Source organism: Impatiens glandulifera, chromosome 2 (genome assembly GCF_907164915.1).
Source record: "Impatiens glandulifera chromosome 2, dImpGla2.1, whole genome shotgun sequence".
In the NCBI taxonomy this organism is placed as follows: Eukaryota; Viridiplantae; Streptophyta; class Magnoliopsida; order Ericales; family Balsaminaceae; genus Impatiens; species Impatiens glandulifera.
The window spans coordinates 60,762,004-60,785,322 of record NC_061863.1 but is presented as its reverse complement, the minus strand read 5'-3'; the positions used below and the strand labels follow the sequence as shown (position 1 = coordinate 60,785,322).

Sequence of the window (23,319 nt, the reverse complement as noted above, 5' to 3'; positions counted from 1 at the left end):
GAGTCATAGTCTTGAATTTATAAGGTTTAGGTCTCAAGTGCAATTCTCAAAACCTTGATCTTTTTGTTTATCCTTGGGTGGCAATAACATACACAACACAATAGTGAGATAATAAAGTGCACAAATTGATCCTCAAAGTATATAAGTATATTCCTTTATTAAGTTAGAATTTGCTTCAAAACTAACCAATCATCATCTATAAGCTGTCCCTCAATTATAGGATCACTGATCATGAGTAGTAGTATGTTTAGTTGTTTGTGATCCCGTGTTGTTGTTGGATGTGCAAACTCTACAGCTTTTCCTGCAAATTCCGGGTTTATGCTGGGAACCCACCATGAAGACACTATCCCTTATGCATTCACCTTTAGCAGCCAATGATGGACAGTTGCTGTTCTTATCTTCGCAATCATCATCATTCTTCTTCTTATTATATGATCTAGCATGAATCCATTTAGTGGCAGACCATTTCTCACCCTCAATTACTGGGCAACTTTCATGCAAGCTAAACGAATCTGCTGTTGAGTTCGGATGCAAACTAAAGAACAGCAGCGCGTCTCCCTTTCGAGCCTTCACTTTCGATGGACCTTGGACCACCAAAACAACAATTATATTATTTATGTTTCTGTAAATATCGAAACCTAATAATTGAAATATACCTGCATAACCGTCATAGCCACATTTGTTATCAACCTGGTATGAATCTGAGTAGGGGAAAACAGTTTCCCCACCCTTGTGGACGGTAGTCAAGTACATCAATACCGTAGCAATGCGGTTGCCACTCGGTCCTAGAAAGATTTCCTCGTTGGAAAAATAATCATAATGTGGTACATACCTCTCACCAAGCTTATAACGCAGGATTTGGAGGGATTCCCCATTTTCTAAATTCAAAAACCCAAACTCATAAATCAATTATTATTTATTCAATTGAATAATATATATACCTTCTGGAAGGAATGTCCAAGATGCAATCCTTTTCTCAATGTCTGCAACTATTTTATCCTATAATAAAATAAAGAAATTAATATAATATATTTTTTTTGAAAATCATAAATTTGTACTTACTTGGGCCTTTAGTAGAAACATTCCAGAGCTTGTTCTTGCTAAACTCAACACACTTTCATCGTCCTTGTCGCCAGTCACCATTGACTTTTCCAGTTTCCCCCCTGCCTTTAAAAAATAAGTGTTGTTTTATTTAGACTAGAGTGTTTTTTAAAACGACAGAAAATTAAAATTTAAATCACATTATTTAAGGTTTAGCAAACATACTAGGCTAATCAAATGATCGCATTCATCGTCACTAAGAAATCCTTTGTAGATAAAGGCCCTGCGAGGAGAAGAAGAAGAAGAAGATTTCTTCTAAATTCAAAAGAAAATATCATGGATATGGCGGAATCTAGAGAGAGAATGAGAGACCTGGGATGCCAAGAAATTGGAGTGACGCGGGAAGGGTTAACTTTGAACGATGAAGAAGAAGAAGGAAGAAGAAGAAGAAGGAGCAAGGAAACTAGGAAGATGAAAATAAGAGGAGAATCCATGGATTTAAATATCACTCCAAACAGGCCTTCAAAAGGAGAATCCTAATTTCAGAGATGTCTCTGTCTCTCCAAATATATAATTCAAAATATATTTTGATATTTAACTTATTTTTTTGAATGATATAATTGATAAATATAAAATTAGATGGTGGTGTATAAAACTAGTTAGATACTTTATAAAGGAAAAAATAACCATTAAAATAATAGTGTAATCTTTTTATATGAAAATAAATCTACCAAAAATGTAGTAAATCAACTTTAAGATTACATCTTAATAATGTAATTAATTTTATTTTCATTTCTTTTCTTTTGATAAATCATAATTTATTGTGATTTTTAGATTTATAATGATTATTTTATAAAGTATATCACAATTTTTTGTGTCATATATTTTCATTAAATTAATATATTATTATTATTTATTTATATATATATATATATATATATATATATATATATATATATATATATATAAGAGAGGGGAATTGTTATTTATTTATTTTTTAATGTAGATCACTTTTATTATTCTTTGATAAAAAAAAAATAAAGTCTGTTTTAAGAAGGAATTATAGTAAATGAATTATTTATCAAAGATTACGGTGACCATATAATACTGTATAGTATGAAGAAAAATAAATATTTAAAAGCAATGAGGGTTTTTAATCCCAAAAAAGATGAATGAGGATTATGCAATAAATTACGTGGTGATCTAATGAAAAAAAAAATTATTTTTTCTCACATTTTTTTTCTTATTTCATCATGTTAATTTCTCAATTATTTTCTCCACTAATTTTTCATATCACTCCTTTAAAAATTTATATGCAAAATAAATTGATTGCAATCAATATTTTAAAATTAATTTTATAACTAAGAATTAATTTTAATTATTGACTAATAACCTTTTACAAGTTTATAAAATTTAATTTCCAGTTAAAAAGAAAATAAATAAACTTATTTAGAGTTAGAGTGACTGAACAAACTAAAAGAAAAAAAAATAATATGCATAGAGAATTGAACTTGAGGACCCGACATCAAATATAGGTCACAATAAACACTAAACAAGTAATATAGTTATTACTTTTAAAAAATTGAGATATGTTAACTTGATATATATTAAATTTTATTTTTATTTTTGGTTAGATTTTCAGCACTTTTATATATATTCATATCTAAGATCATCTATAACTTAAAAATTCATTCTTAAACTCAAAATATACAAAAATATAGTGAGTGTCATATCAAATAGTAATTTATCTATAGTTTAAAAACTCATTTTCAAACTGAAAAAAATATTTTAAGAAGGAAAGAAGGCTTATTCGCGCAATCAACATGTATCGTTTACTTTGCTTTAATGAATGTTTAAATCCCTACTTCCACAGCTTTCATGGGTGATTCTCCGTTCCTCATTAGAGTTCGAAAATGGCCCAGAATCATTGCATTCATTAAAATAAGTTGAGCTCTTCACAATGCTTAGTCTATGAATCAATTATCAATCCTGAACTCAATTACCAATCGTTTCAATCGTTTACCTTAGACTAGCTACTAGTTAGAAAAGTCCACTCTTATACCTTTGATAGAGCTTTCCTCACTCGTTACTCACTCCTCACATTCCCTCTGAAACAAGAGGGAAGGCTGACATTTGCTGTAGATAATATTTATTTTTTCGTGTAAACAATACCATCAACGTCTTAAGTTGAATTTGTTCTTTCTCAGGCTTATATCGATAGTTTTCCTTCAATGACCGATGAAACGAGATAGAATTTCTAGACTCGCTGCGCTATCGCTCCGTTCACGACCCAATATATTATAATTATATACAAGTTTTGGCTTTCCCAAGACCGATAGACGGAAGTAACCCGACCATATAAAATAAAGGAATAGAGGAAGGGGCAATTGCTTGAGTGCGATAATCTTTCGAAAAAGAATTAGATATAGTGGACCGAGTATATTATATATTAAATACCGTAACTAAAAGGGCTTAAGAGCATGTCCAACGCACAAGACCTCTGCCCATTTATTTTGTCAAATCAATCTTCGGGCATGTTATACTTGATCAAAACACTGCAATGCTTCAACCCGTTTATCTGAATAATTAAAATGTTATTTTTATTTGTTACTATTTTAAGTATAATAAAATTACATTTTTAAAATTCTTATAAAATTACTTTTTTAAAAATAATAAAATATAAAATATTTTTATAATTTAAAATATATTATAATATTAAAAACATTACAAAAATAATGCAAGTACAATAAAATACATAAAATTCTAAACATTTTGACGGACATTATGGAATTGTGAAATATGCTCCACCAAATCGGTTTGTAATTGACGATATTTTTATCTGTCACGAATTTGAATATTTTTTTCATATAATTCTCATATGGAGCAAAAGGTTCCTCGTCCAAATCTGGTTGTGTTAATCTGTTTATCGTGTCATTCTAAGATGGTAGCGGACCAAATGGAATAGCATATGTGTCTCTCTCGTCCTCACAGTCATGTTGTGAAGTATAATTTAAAATGTATTATAATATTAAAAACATTACAAGAATAAATTTGAGAATATATAACTAATTTTCCTATATCATAGAAAAATTTGAGAATATATAACTAATATTTCTATATTATAATAAAATATAAAATATTTTTATAATTTAAAATATATTATAATATTAAAAACATTTTTATAATGAAATATATAACTAATATTTCTATATTATTATAGGAAAATTTGAGAAATTGATGCTCTTACAAATATGAAAAATTAGGGGTCATATATATTATAATGTTAATAAAAAAAATATATTAATTTATGTAAAATATATAACTAATATTTCTATATTATAGAATATATTATATAATATAATAATTAAAAAATTAGAGTTGGGCATTTCCGACATATAGGACGTTGCCTTCTTTTTGCTTTTACATACAACGCATAAAATTAAAAAAAACAATGACCTGCCATTTTATACGTTGTTCGATGCGGACACAGGTCATGCGCTGCATATGCTCTAAGGCAACTTCTATGCCCGCAATCAAAGCCTGACGCCGGTCAGCTCAAGCTATAACTATAATGAGTTCTTTCCACGGTCTGCTATTCCAGGATTCAAATGCCAGCTCCAGGTTTTGGGCGGCTCATCTAGTTAGTTCAGTTATCACTGCTGGAAGCCCCTGCGGTTGTTCAACTGAACTTGTTGGCTCCGCGCTCTATTCAATCGGATTCCGGTTCAGTTCGAGAACCTTCTCTCATAGATTTCCCTCACCAAATCATTGCCAACAATCAACTCTTATCCCTTGGTGTCAAATGGTGCTTTTTTGTCTTGCCCATACAAAAAGACAGGTGACCCAGATTGAACATTTTATTTCCTTCCCTTTTACAATACAAGTTCATCTGCATCGAATTCAAGAGCAGGAACAGGCACAAGCTTGGAATTTTACTTCTTTATAAGGTCTTTTTTTGTTAAAAAATGAGAACCATGTATTAAAACATTTCCCGGAGATACACCTAGGGCAGTTAAGAAAGGCTATTTAGACCAACCAGGGAAGAGAAAAGGATTTGGTTTAGCCCTGGATCTCGCGTTATGGAATAAACTGTACCAAACAACTAGGGCATGCATTCCGTTAAACCAACAAATATAGGAATAAGATTTATTGATGAGTACTAGTTTGGGAGGATAGGGGCATTAGTTCCGAAGCTTAGAAAGAACCCCAATAAAGACGGTAAGTGGCAAGAGACATAGAGAAACCTACCAGCATAGAGTTAAAGAGAAGCTGTTATTGAGTGGCAACCCCAATATAGGAGCAATTGGCGATAAGCTTTAGGTAAAACCCATACCATTTAGGGCATTAAAGTACGGTTGGGCGTGGGAATAACCAAACAGAGGATGGTGAGAGAGAAAGGCTATAGCGTAGTGTAAAACCTGTACTCAACTGCTGGTACACATGCTCCGCCATACCAAGTGAGGGAGAAATTCTCATTGCTAGACCTAGGTGCTTCATTTAGGCTGTCACTCGAGTATTGACTTATGAAATTGATATCGTATTTCACTGATGAATTGAATGAAGAAAGAACGAACTATTTCCCAAACTAACCTACTTTTTTTCATTCATTTTCAAACTAACCTAGTTTACTATTCAACTTCCTAAACTTACCTACTTTTTTTTCATTCATTTTCAAACTACCCTAGTTTACTATTCAAATTCAGTTTTTTATTATTATTATTATTTTTAAAATTCATTATATATATATATATTTAAATTATTATTTTTATAAATTTGATATATTTAAATTATTATTTATATAAATTAAATTATTTATATTTTAATATATATTTTAAATTATTATTTTTATAAATTTGATTATTTATATTTTGATATATAATCTAAATTATTATTTTTTATAAAATTGATTATTTATATTTTAATATATATATATATATATATATATTAATTATTATTGTTTTTTTCAACTTTGTCATGTTTTGTCTTTTATTTTGAGTAATTTTATCAATTTTTATAATTATGATATTTTTTCGCAATAAAATTTTATCAACTTTTAATGTGCTGTCTTTTATTAGATATTTGACAAAGTTAAAAAAATAATAATAATTGAAGTATAAATATATATATATATATATTAAAATAATTATATATCAAAATATTAATAATAAAATTTATAAATATAATAATTTAAAATATATATCAAAATATAAATAATTTAGTTTATAAAAATAATAATTTAAATATATGAAATTTATAAAAAATAATAATTTAAAAATATATATCTATCTATTTAATATAATGAATTTTAAATGTAATAAACTCAAAAAATATTAAAAATTAATAAAAATTGAATTTGAACAATAAACTAGGTTAGTTTGAGAATTAATAAACAAAGTATGTTAGTTTGAGAAGTTGAACGTCAAATTATGTTAGTTTGAGAAACCATTTAAGAAAGAACTCCCTTAATGCTTCCATAGTGATTACTGAAGTATTTTAAGGTATCATGTTGTTTATTGGAAATTGAAGAGGTGAATCGCCTTCAGCAAGGTATGGCATTCAGGGTCTAAACCCGGAAAGAAAGTTTGATTGCTAATAATAACTAGATCACTAGCTCGAACCAGAGGTTTTTGCAAACTTTTATAACTTAAGTTTAAGCTTTTTTTTATCACTCTATGAAAAGCCTATAAATGAAAAAAAAAAATTCATAGAGGGAAAAAATATATCTATTAGCATTCAAAGGAGAATATTATCTTGCATGGAAAAAACATTTATCTTTGATTAACTCCAAAAGATAACATGCAAGAAAGTGCTCCACTCTAAGTGACACCGCACCTGCAAAAATTTATCCCTTACCTCAATCATGGCTGTCAATTGGCCTAAACAATTCACACTTGTGATTGTGATGGTCAGTTTATAAATTAAATCCTAATAATTTTTCAAACTTAAACTCATTAAAAAAAAGTATGATAAAATTAATTATAAATTAATTATTTATACACATAATTATAGTAAAAAATGTAATGTTTATTTTTAAGTATTTTTAAGAAATATAATTATTGTATTTTATAATTTTTTAGTTTATTTATTAATATTTTTTATTATTATAAATTTATGATAAGTAAAAAAATATTAATAAAATTATATAGGATAAAAAATATCATTTTCGTGTCTTCCTGAATTGGGAGTGAAATTTTGTTCAATCTATAAACACGTACAATTCTATTTTCAATTGAGACCACTTGACCGGTTGATGATCTCATTAACGGTCTTCTTCCAATGACAGGTCTGGAAAGTAAGTGCTTAATGGGATCGCACTTTTGTATTAGGATGACCTCGTGAGAAAAACAAATATTGTTTAAGTTTGTTAAAGATCCAAATTAAATGTTTAAAATAAATTATATAAAAAAAGTTAAATATCTAAATTAAAAACAATTTTAAACTTCAAGGGCCTTTTTAAATTTTAATTAAAATTATGCGCTTATGAATAGTATGCAGCCACGTACGTATATTTGCTTTTTAGGAAAGAGAAAATGTTGAAAAAATAAATTGGGTTTGCCTTTTGATGAGGAGCGTGGGCCTCGTTTGATCTTTGGGTTTTTGAGATAAAACTCAGGTTTTATTCCAAAACCCAACGATCTCATCATCAATCAAATCAACATTTTTATTAATTAAAATACCTAAATTATCCTTACTTAAATATTTTATTTTATATTTATAAATATATATATATATATCTTATATTATTTTATTACATTATAAAATTTATTTTCATATAAATTAAATTAATAAATTATTTTATTTTAAAAAATTATATTAAATATAAATAAATTTAAAATATAAATAAAATTATAACATTTTATATTATCTAATATACCATTTAAATTTTAAATAGTGTAAATAAATAATTATGTTAGAAAATAAAATGACATATATCTAAATAAAAATATTTATAACATTAATTTTATATAAAAAAATTATATTAATTATATTAAATAAAAATAAATACACAATATAAATAAAATTATAATCTATTATATTATTTTATGTAATATTTGAATTATAATAGTAGTTATTTATAAGTATTTATAAAAAAAATTATTTATATAAAAATAAAAGTTAATATTAATATATATATATAGTTTTTTTAATATTTATTTTATTATATTTAAAATTTTATTTAATATAATATTATTTTATTATATATATAGAGGGAGAGGAAGAGAGAGGGAGAGATAGATATATGGAAGGGTATAATAGGAATAAATTTAAAAAAACCTGGTTTTTTATCATTTTCATCCCACAAGGATTATTTGGAAAAAAACCCAGGATTTATCCAAATAACCCATACATCAAACAAGGCCTTGGAGGTGAAAACTCATTATCCATATGAGAATGGAGTAGGATTAGAGAGTCTAGTATACGATTATAATTGGAATCACAACTCTATGACTCTATGTCAATGATGCAAAATCAAAGTTTATATATTTACTTAGGAATGCATTAATGAATCATTAGAGTTGTATATGATATATTTAGCTCATTTGAACTAGACATATATGTCTTAGTAATCATATCATAAATGTAGTTTGGATTATTTAACTTTTTTTTGGGATTGGTATTTATTTTGAAAAATAATTATAAAAAAAAGACTTGCATTAATATACAATGACACAATATTTCTTAAAAAGAAATAAAAATTATTTTAAAAATAAAAATAAATTATTTTAATATTTTAATTAATAAATAAAATAATATTTGATTATAAAGAGATTTTAAAAAAAACAAAACAAAGTCTTTGTACTCAATTAAAACTTTACCACCACATAATACTTCCCCAGGATCTTAATGTTCCAGATTTGATTTGTATAGTACTCTATTCCAAATTAAAAAGGTTTATACTATCGAGTTGACATAATTTAATTTTCAACAAATAAAAAGTTGACTTTAATGTTCAACAAATAAACTTCAATATGCTTGAGATATTTTGATTGAGATATTTTGATTCGGTTTATTGTTAATGTAAGATACGATAAACTAAGTTAACAACTTTTTTAAACGTTAAAATATTATTATTATTAAAAGTTAGGTTATTTGTTTTGTTTTTTATTTTTTTTTTGTTAATTATTATTTTCTAAAGGTTATTCTGATTTATTCTTTTTGCCGTATTTAAAACATTTTAATAATTTAACATATTTAACATCAAACAAGAAACATAGTGTTTGTCGTCCTAGCTCATTTTAGACTTCCAATAACAGTTGTTTGATGTCGGATTATTTATTTATTTTATAAAAAATATTGATAAAAAAAATATAAGTTATTTGGATTTCAGTTAGTTTAATTATTTTATAATATTTAAATTTAATAAAAATGATGATAAAATAATTTAAAATAAAATAAAAAAACATCCAGCTAACTTTTGAGAAACAGATAATAGATATTTCCATCTCAGTTGAATTTTCCAAGCTGTCTTCTTCTTCTTCATAAGCAAATCTCCGGCTCTTTCTCTCTCATTCTCCGTTGTCTCCTTCCCGACGCTTTCGTCATAAGGTACACATTGAAACCTGCAACTAAATGTTATTCTATGTATGTATGTCTCTTTCTTTGATCACGATCATGTATTTTATTTCTGTGGCCCAAATTCAACTGTCGACGTTTGTCTGCTTCCATTTTGCATGCTAACTGTTTGTTAAAATGTGTAGCTGACTAATAATTTGAAATATTATAGTAGGATAGGATTTGATTCCTAGTATTTACAAATACTATAGTTAATCAGATGAAGTGTTTTATGTAAGAAATGGGAAATCTTTATTGACCATATTAATTAATTGATTTAATTGTAGAGTCATGGGGCAGGCTCTTGGTTGTGTTCAGGTTGATCAGTCTACAGTTGCTGTTAAGGAACATTTTGGAAAGTTTGTCAACGTACTTGAACCCGGTTTTCACTGCATACCTTGGTGTTTTGGTTACAAATCAGCTGGCCTTCTATCGCTTCGTGTGCAGCAGCTTGATGTTCGATGCGAAACAAAAACTAAGGTCCATCCATCCACTCTTTGTTTTGTTTTTCTTAGAGGGGATTTAGAATATGTTATGTTATGTTGTTGTTGTTTTATCAGGACAATGTCTTTGTGACAGTTGTGGCATCGATTCAGTATCGTGCTATGGCAGATAAAGCTGTTGATGCTTTCTATAAGCTAAGCAACACTAAAGCACAAATCCAAGCTTATGTTTTTGATGGTATTAACTGATGGATGGATTCAGTCTTCTTCAAGCTTGTATTTATTAATCATTCTACATGAGACTAATTAATGTTGTTATACCATAATATAGTTATTAGGGCAAGTGTGCCAAAGTTGGAGTTAGACTCTGTTTTTGAGCAGAAGAATAAAATTGCCAAAGCTGTGGAAGAAGAACTTGAGAAGGTATTGGGGCCCAATTTGGAAACATTTTATTTTTTGTTGGAAAAAACATTAACTTATTTGATTTTGTGGTGATGATCTTGGTACTTAGGCCATGTCTGCTTATGGGTTTGAAATTGTTGAGACTCTGATCATTGATATTGAGCCAGATGCACAGGTGAAGAAAGCAATGAATGAGATCAATGCAGGTGATCAAAATACAGTTTCTTTTGTTTTTGTTTGCTTGTTTTGATCAATGTTGATGTTGTTGTTGTTGATGGAAAACAGCTGCTAGGCTGAGGGTTGCTGCAAATGAGAAGGCTGAAGCAGAGAAAATATTGCAGGTGAAACGTGCTGAAGGGGAGGCAGAGGCCAAGTATCTTTCGGGGCTGGGTATTGCCAGGCAGCGACAAGCTATAGTCGACGGTTTGAGAGACAGCGTGCTCACTTTCTCAAAGAATGTGCCTGGGACATCTGCCAAAGACGTAATGGACATGGTTCTCATAACTCAGTATTTTGACACCATGAAGGAAATCGGTGCCAATTCTAAATCTTCGGCTGTTTTCATCCCCCATGGCCCAGGTGCAGTCAAGGATATCGCCGCCCAGATTCGCGATGGACTCATTCAGGGTCAAAACGCCCAAGTGTGACTGTAAACAAACCCACGACTTTCCCGGATGCTTAAATAAGATATAGTCTTCCATTATATGTGCGTGTATAATCAATGATTTATGTGTGTCTACAAAACTTTGTTCTATAAAAGTAAAAACTTATATGACAATAATATATTGTGGTTTGTGTTATCGATTCATCATTCAAGGAATCTAAATTTGTTAGGTAGTTCAAATAAAAATGATTTAGTAATGTATGTACAGAAGTTTAAAAAGTATATTATTTTAGACACATTGACCATTTTTGAGGTAATCATTTACAAGATATTGTGGAACAAAAGTTAGGCATTTTGTAAAGATAAGCATAATCTATTCATACGTTGATTCAAGTAACAAACTTATATCAAATAAAAATCACTTATAATTTTATAAGTGAAATAGTGATTACAACAAAAATGGTGAGAAAAAACATTTTAAATAGAATGAATAGAAGTCTGCATTCGGATGGGCAACAACTCTATTCAATAAAATGAAAAACATTTCCGAGAAAGAAAAAAGGAGAGGAGATTGTAGCCAAAATTAGAAAGTAAATTTCTATTTTTAAGTTCACCTTACCCTAAATATATATGGCATTGTTTTGTTAGAAGTGTTGGGGGTTCCCCACATTCCTAGCCAATTACACATTTGTTTATAAACACCATTATAATATTTTTACGCTTCCTTATACCACCCTTTTTATATATAAGAATATGTGTTTCTCTCTGGCTAAATAACCAACATCAGGCTTGAGTGGTCTCGCCAAAGATGGCTCGCATTGACCCCATTATACTCACCGTTTTCATTTGTGTGGTACTGGTCCCGGGACTTGTGGCTCAAATGAGCAACTCGACGGATGATATAGACGAGGAATCGCATTTCCCCATGACAGGCTACATTGTGCCCTACAATATTAGTGAGAGGACACTAATACAGAGATACACTGGGGCATGTAAGCCCACCAACCCGATTGACAAGTGCTGGAGGTGTAGACCAAATTGGGCTCGATATCGCAAGAGACTAGCGGATTGTGCCATGGGCTTTGCAAAGGGAACCACTGGAGGGAAGTACGGTAAATTCTATGTAGTGACTGATCCCTCCGATAACGACGTGCAAAACCCAAGGCCAGGGACTATACGCCACGCTGTCATCCAAAAAGTGCCTTTGTGGATATATTTCGCACGGAGCATGACCATAAAGCTGAAGCAAGAGCTCATCATGCAAAGTGACAAGACGATCGACGGTCGTGGTGCGTCCATTCATATAGCCGGGGGAGCAGGTTTCACAATCCAGTTCATTAAGAACATTATAATTCACAACCTCTATATTCATGATATCATACCAACCAGTGGAGGCCTAATAAGGGACTCCGTCGATCATCTTGGGTTAAGGGGGATGTTCGACGGAGACGGTGTTTCGATCTTTGGGTCCAAGAACGTATGGCTTGATCATCTTTCCATGACAAACTGCTTCGACGGCTTGATCGATGCCGTCCAGGGTTCTACGGCCATCACTATTTCCAACTGCCACTGGACCGACCATGATAAGGTAACAGAAAAGAACTATGATGATGTTTTTTTTCTTTTTCTTTTTTTAAATGCCAGGATTTATCCATTAGCTAACACGAACTCAAATGAACAGGCATTGCTGTTCGGAGCTTCGGAAGAGACGACTGTAGACGATCCTATGCGAATCACGGTGGCATACAATCATTTTGGGAAGAGATTGGTGCAGAGAATGCCAAGGGTGAGATCGGGGATAGTACACGTCGTAAACAACGACTACACACACTGGAACATGTATGCAATAGGCGGGAGTCACGGTGCAACTGTCATAAGCCAGGGAAACCGCTTCATCGCTCCAGTCAGACCTGAATTCAAAGAGGTATTATTATTATACATAATTACAAAAAATGTTTGATCTCTTTGGTTAACTCTAAGGGACGATCATTACTTACAGGTGACACATAGGGATTATGCCACAAAGGCGGTTTGGTCAACGTGGACGTGGTGCTCACAAGGGGACCTGTTTTTGAGAGGAGCCTTCTTCCGTCAATCGGGGGATTGTAGTCCACGCAATATAGCCAGGTTGGCTGGCCTGGACTCACTTCCTCCGCGTCCAGGAAGGGCAGTCAAGAGTATGACCCGTTTCGCAGGTTATCTTGGCTGCAGGCCTGGTGTGGCTTGCTAGTTGTTTATACATTAGAGAAACTAAACAAACCTCAGGAACCCTTTTTCAGTGTTGTACTACATATTTCGCACCAAATTTTGTTTGTAGAAATTTCAGTCAAATTCTATGTAAATTTGTTCAACACTTAGTGTAAGAAAGATTCATCCACATCCCCATTGGTTGTGTAAATTCCTCCCAAGTCCATCATTTTAGCAACGACTATGCTTTTGTTCCCTTATATTATTGTTAATTATACACAAACCTGACATTGCTTTCCATCTGTCCCCAGCAACTTTCCCAATTTCTTAAAATATAATCAGTAGTCGGATTCGTCGCTGTCAATGGAAGACAGAGGACCCCAAAACTTAGAATCGCTTTCACCCAATCGCGATGAAACTGGACAAGTGGCATTCCCAAAGTCCCAATATGTTAGGAGGCCTTGTTCTTCCTCACAAACTCCCGTTACTATTCGACACCCGTCCACAGCCATTGCACAACACCCATGATTCCCAGAAGAAGTTGAACAAATTAAGGAATTTGTGGGTACACCAGTGGCTGAATCCCATACTTTAACAAATAAGTCAGTTGAGGTGCCCGTAACCACTTTGTATGGATCCATATGCAATTGTGTTATTGGACCATAATGCCCATCGAGTTCAGCTATAGGTTGTGTTTTTGGTGTCTCAGAGCTCCGTCGGATATCCCAAATCATCGCCCTACAACATAATTAAGTTGTTTTGTTACCAGTATTCATCTCTCTTATGTTTGTCAAAAATTATAATGATCTAAAAAATATACAGAGAAAATAAATATATACCAAATTAAACAAAAAAAAAATCAATTTCAATTTTAACATTGTCCAATGAGATTGTGAAAAATGTTTGACAAAATACTAGTTTCCAAATAAGATTGTCCACATAATTTAGAATGAAAAAGTATGTATATAAAGAAGATTCTTAATATAGAAATATTTACCTGTCGATCCCACCGGTGCAAAGAAGATGCTTTGAAGCAACAATATCAAAGGAACACAATTTAGACAGATGGGTTTCCGCAGTAAAAGCTCTCTGCATTGTCCTGAGATCGATAGCCACAACAGAGGTACCAGCAGCAATGTAGACTATTGGTCCTTGACATTTCATTCCCACAGGCGAACCAACCACTTTGGTTTCACCCACACAACTAGTCGACCGGGTAGCCGATGATGCAGTAGTGTCCCAAACTCTCACCTGATTGAAATGCAACATACTATCAAGTTAACTTCTTCATGCCAGATTCCCCCATAATGAATAACAAATTATTTATTACACAAGAGAACCAAAATGTGATGTTGCGACTTCCCATTTGATAAGGGGTATAAACTGTTATGTGATTGCTGATTTATTACATAACAGGACCAAAATATGAAGTTGTAACATCCATCTAGTCTGTTGGTTATTGGGTATAAACTGCATATGTTATTTTTTATTTATTATATAATTTACAAAATTGTGAAGTTGGGACATTTGGTCTATTTGGTATGGGGTACAAGTTGTATGAGATATAACTTGTGTATATTATTATTGTTTGGTTTGAGTTATTAGAAAGAGTATAAGTTGTATAGTTTTTATAATTTTGTGATTGGTAAGAAATATAAGAAAGTAAAAAAGACTTTTTAACCTTGTATATTATTATAAAGTTATTTTTTTGTTAAGTATTTATATTAATTGTCAATTTCATTTGTTATTATGTATTAATAATAATAATATTCAAATTAATAAAGGAAATGCAATATTTAATTATCTTTAGATATATTAATTTATATTTTCTTGAAATTAATAAAAATGCAATTTGGCTACATTAATAGAAAGAAAACATATACAGAAAGTTAAATGGAGAATTAAGTTCATGTTAGATTATTTGTCAAAGGTGATAGGTACAATTTGCATGCCTTTAAATCACTATGGTTCATTTGGTACAATTTTCTTATGTCTCTTAATTTTTATTTTCAAATTAACCATTTATTTTCCTTAATTCTTATAAGCATCTGTAATGATAAGCAAACATTTTTTTAACAAAAAATGGACAGTACCTTGGAATCTCGTGATAAGCTCACCAAAATTGAATTTTTGTGCCTGATATGAGAAAAATGAACAATTTGATTAATATTTCATTTTGGCAATCGAAAGATCAATGCGAAGCAAAAGATACCCTGCGGTTGACATGAAAACAATGGGTTTCTCATGCCCATATAATGTAGCCTTAAGAGCATGTTGGCCACGCTTCCCACTGGAGCTAAGAGACCATAAGCGGACAGTCCCATCCAAACCCCCACTTGCTAATATTTTTCCGCTGTTATTATCACCCAAAAGTTTATCAGAAAGAACAGTAACAGGAGCGTTATGACCTCTGAAGCATCTTTGGCAGCTTCCCTGCACCCAAAACAAAAGTATACTTTCTTGTAGTCATTGATTCAGTTTCTTAAGAAGAAAACGTATAAAATTGTCAATTGGCATCAAACTACCTTCCACCATAGACGGATGGAGTGGTCACAGCTTGCAGTTACCAGAACATTGTCATCTCTCTGCGTCTCATTTCGAAAGAATGATGTGTCACTGAGAGGAAACAACCTGCATGTGTTGTTATCAATTCTAGTTATAGTTCTTTTTTCAGACACAAGTTGAAAAAGATAGAGAAAACGGAGACAATAAGACAGAAAAATGTATCAGCTGAAAAAAGAATTCTAGTATCGTTTGTTTGCCAATTTTCTAGAAGGCAATGAATGCAGTTTGGTCTTATACCCTTGGAAGAAAATGCCGGGAAAGCTCTAAATTAAGAAACCATTTCTCACCTCATACATGAAATTCTTGCTCGATGATCACTAAGTGTAACTAGGCCATCTCTTCCGCTCAAGAAACTGTCAATCTTCACCAACCGAACCAATGAGCCCTGCTTGGTTGTGAATTAATATAAGTTTACAACATTTCGCATAAGGAACACCTCACTCTCACACATAGACACAGACATACGTTTCTTTTTTCTGATATCTATATGTTATAGGTTTACAGTTATATACTAACAAGCAGCAAGAACAACAAATGAGCTCCCATTCATCATCGTCATCGTGTTAAGTTAAAACAATCTGAACTCTTGAAAGAAAGCAATCAGTTATATTGAGGTACGTACCTGTGAGAAGAGTATATGATTTCTGTCAAGAAGCAAATGGTCAAAAGGTTTTGCTTCTGTGTAAAAATGAGAAACCAATGGATCAATGAACTTCAATTGTCGCAAAGCTGTATGCCTAGCCAAGTATGCTTCTCTTACACTCATCGTATTGGGGAAGCTTAAGGGTATATGTGAAGGCCAAAGCTCCCTACATTATAGTTTCAAATATCACAATTAACTCCCCTCAAACCTTATGAATTAGTACATAGTAACCACAAAAGAGCATCAGCATATCCATGATAGCCTAGGTAAGCAAGTATTTACATGTTCATCTGAAAAATGGGAAGCGTTACTTAAAAATCCAAATTGCAGCTCTAAAACATGTTAGCATAAAGAAATCAATTGATTTCATATAACTGAGGAAGGGCATAATTAGTCGGAAAAGTGAAATATGAAAAGTGAGAATCCAGATGGATTTAACCTTGATAGGCGTTGCCAAATTGAATCGGAATAAGCAACTCGATTGAGATACTTGCAGGTCGAGGCGAGGTTAGAGATGTCCCTTCGATTGAGATAGGTGGCACAATGGACCAGCGAGTCCTGGGTGAGATCCGTAATGGCTGTGGAGCTTCCGTCAGCAGCCATCTCTGGTAAATGGAACGTCGGGTCAGGCTCTAGCGCCGAACCAAGAAATAGTATCAAAGAAGAAAAATATAAGAATATTCAGAAAGTGCTTTTTATTTTCTTCTCACTTCTTTTTTTATACTTTTTATTTAATATATATATTTATTTCATTACATTAGTTTCGGTTAAATTTTTTATTTCATTTATACAAATTAATTTTTTAATTAATTATTATTAATTAAATCACGAATTTTAATAATTAAAATACTAAAATATATTTTATTTTAAATTATTATTTTTTATTTTATTTATATATAAATATTTTTAAAATCTTTTTACCAAAAATAATTATCTCTTCAAAATCATCAACAATTATTATTTTTTTTCTTTGTCTATATATATAATGACGCTTAATTTTGAAATGATGGAGGTGTACATCATGCTCTTTCTAAAATGATCTACATCATAGATAATTTTATGGGTTAGATATATATATTTCTCTCTCTTCATTTATCTTTATTAATTAATTTTTTTATTTCCCTTACCATATATATATTTTCTCACTAATAATATAAAATATATTTTTTTTCATCAATTCTATTAACTAAGTTTCATAATTATCTATGTCCGTTACTCTTTTTTATATATATATATATATATATATATATATATATATATATTAATATTTTTTATTAATTGAATTTAACATTAATATTAATTATAAAAATTTATTAAAATAATAAAAGTTTCAGTTATTATATTATATTTATTATAAAATTATTTTATTTATATTATTTCAATTTTGCATTAAATATTAAATATAAAAATATATAAAAATAAAAATTTTCAATTATTATATTATAATTAATGAAAATATGTAAAAATAAAAATTTCAGTTATCATATCATAATTAATGAAAATATGTAAAAATAAAAAATTGCAGTTATCATATTATAATTATCTATTAATTGAATTTAGCAATAAATATTAATTATATCACCTAGCAATAAATATTGATTATATCAACGTATATAATTACAATTAAACTAATATATTACTCCATCCAAATATTTTATTCCTATAAATAATCTTAGATCAATGAGGTTCAATTGAAGAGAGAAGAGTGATATCTTCATATACAATACAGAGCATTTTATTTCGTGGATCTCATTTTGTCGTGTGTGCTATCTCTATTCATAATCTTCTCAATTTCAATATCAATATCATGCTTTCAATAATTGAATTTGCATTATGTTATGTTTCAACAATCCGTTTTCACTGATTTGTATTTTTTTCCAGGAATTTGATCATTTCAGGCAGCTGGAAAAACATCCTTGGTCTCTTTTATAGCTTATAACTCTATAATCATTCACAAAATTCAGGTAATTTCTCTTTCCTAATTTATTTATCTTACTTATTTTCTCTCTACTTATTTTCTCTCTACTTATTTTCTCTCTCATAATATAAGATCATCTCCAACTCACCAGCAAACAACTCCATTATAGGTCACTCATCTGCATTTTAAGTTTTCCTACAAAATCTTTCTCCTCCAAACCCAAATATGCAGGGACATTTTTCACATACTCAAAAGGTTTTCAAAACTTTCATCTAAGTCATTTTAGTTTGTTTTTAATTAATTTATAAAACTTATTTATATTTTAATTTGTTTACATATTTTATTTATTTATATTTTAATTTATTTATATAATTTATTTATATGTTTAATTCATTATAATTTTAATAAGGTTTGTTTTGTTGTATTTTTTTGTTTGTGAGAAGTAATTTGAATTTATGTAATAATGTTTAATTTATTTTATGTAGTTGTATAAATAATTGAATGAGAATTTTAAAAGAATTAATAAGTTGTTGTAAAGTTATGGGTTCAATTTGTAATTTTAGATAAATATATAGATAATATTGAAAAAATTAAAATTTATTATAAAAATGAATATTCTAAAAATATTATTTTGAGTTTGAGTTTTTGTGTTGGAGATAAATTACTTTATATTCTAAAAGTTTCAGTTATTATATTATATTTATTATAAAATTATTTTATTTATATTATTTCAATTTTGCATTAAATATTAAATATAAAAATATATAAAAATAAAAATTTTCAATTATTATATTATAATTAATGAAAATATGTAAAAATAAAAATTTCAGTTATCATATCATAATTAATGAAAATATGTAAAAATAAAAAAGTGCAGTTATCATATTATAATTATCTATTAATTGAATTTAGCAATAAATATTAATTATATCACCTAGCAATAAATATTGATTATATCAACGTATATAATTACAATTAAACTAATATATTACTCCATCCAAATATTTTATTCCTATAAATAATCTTAGATCAATGAGGTTCAATTGAAGAGAGAAGAGTGATATCTTCATATACAATACAGAGCATTTTATTTCGTGGATCTCATTTTGTCGTGTGTGCTATCTCTATTCATAATCTTCTCAATTTCAATATCAATATCATGCTTTCAATAATTGAATTTGCATTATGTTATGTTTCAACAATCCGTTTTCACTGATTTGTATTTTTTTCCAGGAATTTGATCATTTCAGGCAGCTGGAAAAACATCCTTGGTCTCTTTTGTAGCTTATAACTCTATAATCATTCACAAAATTCAGGTAATTTCTCTTTTCTAATTTATTTATCTTACTTATTTTCTCTCTACTTATTTTCTCTCTACTTATTTTCTCTCTCATAATATAAGATCATCTCCAACTCACCAGCAAACAACTCCATTATAGGTCACTCATCTGCATTTTAAGTTTTCCTACAAAATCTTTCTCCTCCAAACCCAAATATGTAGGGACATTTTTCACATACTCAAAAGGTTTTCAAAACTTTCATCTAAGTCATTTTAGTTTGTTTTTAATTAATTTATAAAACTTATTTATATTTTAATTTGTTTACATATTTTATTTATTTATATTTTAATTTATTTATATAATTTATTTATATGTTTAATTCATTATAATTTTAATAAGGTTTGTTTTGTTGTATTTTTTTGTTTGTGAGAAGTAATTTGAGTTTATGTAATAATGTTTAATTTATTTTATGTAGTTGTATAAATAATTGAATGAGAATTTTAAAAGAATTAATAAGTTGTTGTAAAGTTATGGGTTCAATTTGTAATTTTAGATAAATATATAGATAATATTGAAAAAATTAAAATTTATTATAAAAATGAATATTCTAAAAATATTATTTTGAGTTTGAGTTTTTGTGTTGGAGATAAATTACTAAGATGTTTATTGCATTTTAAGTATGAGAATAGGTATTTGAGTTAGAGATGTATAAATTTCTTTCATAATATATAAATATTTCTTTTTCTTAATCTAATTATTAAGTATTTTTTTCTATTTACTGTATAAATTTTTATATATTTCACACTAATAATATAAAATATTATTTTTATTAATATTTTTACATAAAGATATATAATATTACATCACATATTTATTTATTTATATATATATAATAACAATATATATAATAATGTTTAATAGATGAATACGAAGGTTTATACACAAATTATTAACTCTATAAATTACTCTACTTTCTAAATTAATTTCTTTATATATTTTACATCTCTTTCTTAATCTAATTAATAAATATTTTTTTCTTACTTTCAATATATAAATATTTATATTTTTCATACTAATAATATAAAATATTTTTTATATTAAAATATATAATATTACATAACATATTTATTTTTATATATAATAATAATATATATAATAATGGATGAATATGAAAGTTTATACACAAATTCATTATGATTTTTATCTCATTTCATAATTTCTCTCTATTAATTAACTCTATGTAATTACTTTACTTTCTAAATTAATTTCTTTATTTTATATTCAAGAATTTTTTCATTTCATAATTTATCTTTCTAATTAATTCCTAATATTACTCTTTTTTCTAATTTAATTTTTTTTTTTCACTTTCATAATATATAAAAATTTAAAATTATATATATATATATATATATATATATATTAGGTAAGTTATGACTATTTATTTTAAATTGGTGGTTATATATAAATAAATATTTTAAATAACAATATTAAATATTTCTCTCAACTAAAATCTATATATATTAATTTCGTACTTAATTTATTATTTTTTATCTCTAATCTTTATATATATATATATATATATATATATATATATATATATATATATATATATATATATATATATATATATGATAATTTTAATAAGATTTGTTTTGTTGTATTTTTTTGTTTGTGAGATGTAATTTTTGTTTATGTAATAATGTTTAATTTATTCTATTTTGTATAAATAATTGAATGAGAATTTAAAAGTAATTAATAAGTTGTTATAAAGTTATGAGTTTAATTTATAATTTTAGATAAATATATATATATATAATATTGAAAAAATTAAAATTTATTATAAAAATAAATATTCTGAGAATATTCTTTTGAGTTTGAGTTTTTGGGTTGAGATAAATTACTGAAATGTTGCATTTTAAGTATGAGAATAAATATCTTTCATAATATATATATTTCTCTTTCTTAATCTAATTATTAAGTATTTTTTTCGACTTACTATATAAATTTTTATATTTTTTCACACTAATAATAAAAAATATTTTTTTATTAATATTTTTTACTTAAAGATATATAATATTACATAACATATTTATTTTTATATATATAATAATGTTTAATAGATGAATACGAAGGTTTATACACAAATTATTTTTATCTCAATTCATAATTTCTCTCTCTTAATTAACTCTATAAATTACTCTACTTTTTAAATTAATTTTTTTATATATATTTTGACTTTCTTTCTTAATCTAATTATTAAGTATTTTTTTTCTTACTCTTTTTCACACTAATAATATAAAATATTTTTTATATTAAAATATATAATATTACATAACATATTTACTTATATATATATATAATAACAATATATAATAATGTTTAATAGATGAATACGAAGGTTTATACACAAATTCATTATGATTTCTATCTCAATTCATTATTTTATATTCAAGAATTTTTTCATTTCATAATTTATCTTTCTAGTTAATTCCTAATATTACTCTTTTTTCTAATTAATTTTTTTTTGCTTTCTACTTATCATAATATATAAAAATTTAAAATTATATATATATTAGGTAAGTTAAGACTATTTATTTTAAATAGGTGGTTATATATAAATAAATATTTTAAATAATAATATTAAATATTTCTCTCAACTAAAATCTATATATTAATTTCGTACTTAATTTTTTTTATTGCTTAAGAGAATTTTTTTAATTTAGTTGTTCAAGAAATCATTTATTTGTGGAAAATATTATTTTTTTATATCACAGTTTTTATTATTTGGTAATTTTATATCTTTTTCTTAAATGTTATGGTGATTACTCTACTAAAGTGTGGTTTCATCTCCAAAATGACCGAGTGTGATGTATACTTTTTAATAAAATTCTATCTCTAAAATATTCTTATTTTTATCTTGACTCTGGTAAATCTACACTATCTCACTTTATTAAAAATACACAGTTCTAAAGAGAATTTGATTGAGCCAACTTATTTTTCTTTAAATAATACTATTATTTTAGTTTAAATTGTTTTAAGAGAATTTTCTTAATTTGGTTGTTCAAGAAACTATTTATTTGGGACAATATTTTTTTATATCACAGCTTTTATTATTTAGTAATTTTTTGCATTTTTTTAATGTTATTAATACCGGTAATCACTCTACTACACTACTACAGTTGTTTCATCTCCACAATGACCGAGTGTGATTTAAACTTTCAAACAAAGTTCTATCTCTAAAATATTCTTTTTTTTTCTGACTCTTGTATATCAATACTATCTCACTTTATAAAAAAATACAAATGTCCAACTTATTTTTTCTTTAAATAATATTATTTTTTTAGTTTGAATTTTTGTAAGAGAATTTTCTTAATTTGGTTGTTCAAGAAATTATTTATTTGTGGACAATATTTTTTTATTACAGTTATTTATTATTTGATAATTTTTCTGCATTTTTCTTGAATGTTATCAATACTGGTATTTACCCTACTACCACATAGTTTCATCTTTTACAGTGACTGAGTGTGATCTATCTCTAAAATATTTTTTTTTGTCTTGACTTTTGTATATCTACCCTTTCTAACTTTATGAAAAATACAAATGTCTCAACAATCCTTTTACTAAATTTATTGAAACTCATTTCAACAATTTTTTTACTAAATTTATTGAAACTCATTTCAAAA

At 27.7% G+C, this 23,319-nt stretch overlaps 4 protein-coding genes across 4 annotated transcripts; 2 read left to right on the top strand and 2 right to left on the bottom strand.

The window, feature by feature from the left end:
• Positions 1 to 222: 222 nt before the first annotated feature.
• On the bottom strand, positions 223 to 1,543 carry LOC124925124 (probable prolyl 4-hydroxylase 6). Its single transcript, XM_047465096.1, has 6 exons — positions 1,414 to 1,543; positions 1,267 to 1,324; positions 1,063 to 1,167; positions 942 to 999; positions 657 to 878; positions 223 to 572 (listed from the first exon to the last, which is right to left on the bottom strand). Exons 1-6 carry the CDS (start codon positions 1,533 to 1,535, stop codon positions 223 to 225), a joined length of 915 nt encoding a protein of 304 aa, XP_047321052.1. The 5' UTR covers positions 1,536 to 1,543.
• Positions 1,544 to 9,513: 7,970 nt separating this feature from the next.
• LOC124926628 (hypersensitive-induced response protein 1-like) lies at positions 9,514 to 11,239 on the top strand. The gene is made up of 6 exons (XM_047466892.1): positions 9,514 to 9,588; positions 9,882 to 10,074; positions 10,155 to 10,275; positions 10,369 to 10,460; positions 10,549 to 10,645; positions 10,725 to 11,239. The coding sequence occupies exons 2-6, from the start codon at positions 9,886 to 9,888 to the stop codon at positions 11,084 to 11,086; spliced, it is 861 nt and encodes a 286-aa protein (XP_047322848.1). The 5' UTR covers positions 9,514 to 9,588; positions 9,882 to 9,885; the 3' UTR covers positions 11,087 to 11,239.
• A 612-nt stretch (positions 11,240 to 11,851) lies between these two features.
• Positions 11,852 to 13,273, top strand: LOC124925123 (probable pectate lyase P59). The gene is made up of 3 exons (XM_047465095.1): positions 11,852 to 12,631; positions 12,725 to 12,967; positions 13,043 to 13,273. The coding sequence occupies exons 1-3, from the start codon at positions 11,852 to 11,854 to the stop codon at positions 13,271 to 13,273; spliced, it is 1,254 nt and encodes a 417-aa protein (XP_047321051.1).
• Positions 13,274 to 13,336: 63 nt separating this feature from the next.
• On the bottom strand, positions 13,337 to 17,086 carry LOC124926311 (dynein assembly factor with WDR repeat domains 1-like). Its single transcript, XM_047466507.1, has 8 exons — positions 16,878 to 17,086; positions 16,418 to 16,604; positions 16,083 to 16,180; positions 15,756 to 15,861; positions 15,443 to 15,663; positions 15,324 to 15,366; positions 14,228 to 14,481; positions 13,337 to 13,968 (listed from the first exon to the last, which is right to left on the bottom strand). The coding sequence occupies exons 1-8, from the start codon at positions 17,039 to 17,041 to the stop codon at positions 13,569 to 13,571; spliced, it is 1,473 nt and encodes a 490-aa protein (XP_047322463.1). The 5' UTR covers positions 17,042 to 17,086; the 3' UTR covers positions 13,337 to 13,568.
• Between the last annotated feature and the right edge of the window lie 6,233 nt (positions 17,087 to 23,319).